The 3,890-nt window shown below is 31.7% G+C and overlaps 1 protein-coding gene across 1 annotated transcript; it reads right to left on the bottom strand.

Annotated features, from left to right (window-relative positions):
* Window positions 1-503: 503 nt before the first annotated feature.
* Window positions 504-1,121, bottom strand: LOC139870939 (uncharacterized). The gene has a single exon (XM_071858700.1). The coding sequence runs from the start codon at window positions 1,119-1,121 to the stop codon at window positions 504-506; it is 618 nt and encodes a 205-aa protein (XP_071714801.1).
* Window positions 1,122-3,890: the final 2,769 nt, after the last annotated feature.

Below are 3,890 nucleotides of genomic sequence, written 5' to 3'. Positions count from 1 at the left end.
TCATAAACCCAATCATTTTCGGTTAAAGCAAAACCAATATCTTCAACAATTATATTGTGTAAGATAATGCACGTATACATCATTTGTTTCATAACATTGATGCTATATGCCCTTGCTACTTGTTGTAGTATATGCCAACGTCCTTGTAAAATACCAAAAGTCCTCTCAACATCCTTGTGTGTCGCTGCTTGTTTCTTCTAAAAGTACTTACGTTTTTCATCTTTTGCATTTGAAAATGCCTTAACAAATGATGCCCACCCGGGATATATACTGTCGGCTAGATAATATCCTCTTTTGTACTCAACCTCATTTACAGTAAAAGGAATGTCTTCTATTTCTTCATTAAGCATTGAGTTGAAGAGATTACTAGCATTCAAGACGTTTAAGTCGTTATTTGAACCCGCAACCCCAAAGAAAGCATGTCAAATTCAGTTATCATATGAGGCTACGGGTTCTAGCATAATAGTTGGAACTTTGTGATCGCCTCGAGTAAATTGATCTTTTCATGCAACGTGACATTTTCCCCATGCCCAATGCATACAATCTATGCTTCCCATCATTTTAGGTAAACCGTGAGTATCTTCGTGAGCTTCATACAATCGTTTGATATCATCTGTGGTAGGCTCTCGCATATATCCATCTTTATATAAATCAATAATACACTTACAAAAGTTCATTAACGATTCACGACATGTTCGTTCCGACATTTGCAAGTACTCGTCAAAAAGATCGGGTGTATCACCATAAGCTAATAGTCGTAGAGCGGCAATTATTTTTAAGTATGTACACATACTCAACTTGCCGCGCGCATCAACTCGTAAATGAAAATACCTAAAATATTCAGGTAGCGGATCTTTACGGTAGTTGAGAATTTCTTCCATAATTCGGAGAAATACGCGACGTCGCATCCGAATCCTTCTTTTAAAATTTTTGTCGGAGTATTTGCAACCTTCAACAAAATAGTCGGTAATATGACGTACATGTGCGGCTTCAATTTCACGGTCTATGTAACGACGTGTGTTTGAACTTTCCGTCTCATTTTCACTTTCTAACGCCTCGTTGTTGATTATTTCGAGCACTTGCATCAAATACTCTTCGTTAGACGATGATGTTGAAGACATTTTATGAAAGAAATAAGTTAATTTGGAGAAGGGAAGTTAATTGGGAGAAGTATGAAAAAATATTGTTGTTGTTATGAAAATGAGTATAAAATGTGTGTGTGTATATATATATATATATATATATATATATATATATATATATATATATATATAGAAGGAAAAAAAAGTTAATGAATATATCTTTTGAATAATAGATATATTTCAAATAAACACAACGTTGCCAGAGCAACGGTGGTGCCCGACGGTGGGCTTTAACGAAAATTTAACGGCGGGAGGAAGTGCGTCCCCACCGTTAAAATTGAATAATGGCAAACAAAATTTGTCAACTCCCAGTGCTCTTAGCAATAACAATGAAACATCATTCAATAGCTAAAAAATTTCCTTGAATTTTAAAGGAAAATCATTACTCCGTTTTTCCCTCCTGAGTGAAAATTTCGCGCGCTCATCTTTGGCCGCGACCTATCGCCGAAAGAATGAAAAAGTATATCTCTTTTTACCCGAATTTGACCCGCACTTGAGCCTTTTTACCCGGATTAGGATATACCGGCGACATTTTAGGCTATGGTGGCGACTTTTGTCGCCGCAAATTTCAAACCTGGAATATAACACATCTTCACTTTCAGTCTGCTCTTTTTTTTCTCAAACAAAAACCCACCCACCTACCACTAGTTCTTGTGGTTTTCTTGCTATTTCCAAGCCAAAATCCGAAGTTAATTAAGTTTTCTTCTCTAGATTCTTCAATAATCGTGATTAAGGTATACTATAACTGTAGGATTAATGTGCAAGGTACAACATATAACTATATGGCCAACTTCATTTGAGCCTTCGGGGTCACACACATATACACCGAGACGTCAAATAATATATATATATATATATATATATATATATATATAATGTATATATATTACTCAAGTAACAAAATAGTAAATCGAAATTAATTCATTTACTATTCATATGAATAGTAAATGAAACGAAATTAATTAATTTACTATTCACATGAAAGTGACTTGATAAAAATTATTAATTATAAGTTACATAACATACCCCTAAAGTATTTGAGAAATATGACTTTTTAAAACCAAATCAAACGAAATATGATATTACAGACCAAGAAATCGAAAACAAGATATTCTTTTGATTTACTTTATGCTACCAAACAAACGAGGTATATCATATATTCATATATATATGTTCGTTGGGTTATGAGATGTGTAAGAGAGAAAGTAAGAAAAGAAAATGCATTGTTTCATACGGAGTATTATTTTGGGTTCATAATATTAATCAAAGGTTGATTAATTATTACTTGGGTTTGGACTAGCATCCATTGACGTTATTTGAAGTGTAGTGTGGACTATCCAAAGAGACGGTCATACTTTTGATCGTAGGTTTCTCTTCGTTCTTCAAGAAAGTGTGGACTATCCAAAGAGACGGTCATACTTTTTATCGTAGGTTTCTCTTCGTTCTTCAAGAAAGGTATATCGTTTACTCACTTTGTGAATTACATATTTTGACAATTATTAGTGGTGTAACTGGATCTTTGGGATCGTTAATCATGTGCATGTTTTATTAAATTTAAATATATTAATATTTAATTTTGTAAATGGGTTATAAAATAATAATTGATTATTATTTTAACTATCCGCTGCGTTAATCTAATTTAAAAGTACACACGATTTTCCAACAGTGGTATCTAAGCCGCTTTTACACCATCTTAATTGTCACGTGATTTTCTTTAGATTTAGCTTTGTGGTGAATTGGTAAGAGTCAAAACTTTTATGGTTTTGAAAGTCAACTTTGTTGATTACCTCATGACGCACGAATAAGATCTGGAAAAAATCACTGTTATAAATTTTGTATTTATTAATTATGGCTTGAATAATTGTTGTTTATTTCATTCCATGGTTGTACACATGCATTGTAACCATGGACAAGCCATATGTAGGTTTTAATAATGTAGTTATTAAAATTATGATTGCACACATAGCCCATAATGCTCCGACCTATGTATGATTGTTGTGATTGTTGATTACGGCAATATTAAGTCATATTGATTATTTATTTTATATAAGAAAGGCCATTTTGAAGCCAATGTTGTATTATATTTATTTTTCATTTTCATAGTATTGTATTTAAGTTTATTCTAAATTGTAAAAGTATTAGATTAGTTTTATTTTTCAATTTTAAATAAATGTAATAAGATGAAGATTAAAGATAAAGATGTAACATGGAGTTTGACTTAGAAGATGGCGAACATGTCAAGTTGACAATGATGGCGTTTGTCAAGTTTTCACTTGATTCTTGAATTAAGTGGGAGCTACGATATTACCCTTAGTTTGACCTCTTGATCTCATGTCGGCTCATGGGATCGAGCATAGGATTTTTGGGCTAGGCTATGTGTGTGTGATGCATGATATAGTTGTGTTTTAATTTTGCATTTATATATAATTGTTGATTAGAATATATATGCTAAATGTTTTTGATGAAAACATTAAATAAATCCGGTAACGATTTTCAAATATTAAAATTGATGATTTTAAAATGTAAAACTCTAATGAGTTTAAAGTTAAATAATTTTGAGACTCAAGTTATATATGTTTTTTGATGGAAACATTAAATAAAACTCTAAACGAGTTTCAAAGATTAAAATTGATGATTTTAAAATAAGTTAAACTCTAACGAGTTTAATGTTAAATGATTTTGAAAGTCAAATAATATATATGGACGACATCTTTTAAAACTGTTTTAAAACGATTCATGTTTGTGTAT

Source organism: Rutidosis leptorrhynchoides, chromosome 10, assembly GCF_046630445.1.
Source record: "Rutidosis leptorrhynchoides isolate AG116_Rl617_1_P2 chromosome 10, CSIRO_AGI_Rlap_v1, whole genome shotgun sequence".
Lineage (NCBI taxonomy): Eukaryota > Viridiplantae > Streptophyta > Magnoliopsida > Asterales > Asteraceae > Rutidosis > Rutidosis leptorrhynchoides.
The sequence above is the reverse complement of the archived record's forward strand: the minus strand, read 5'-3'. Positions and strand labels throughout refer to the sequence as shown.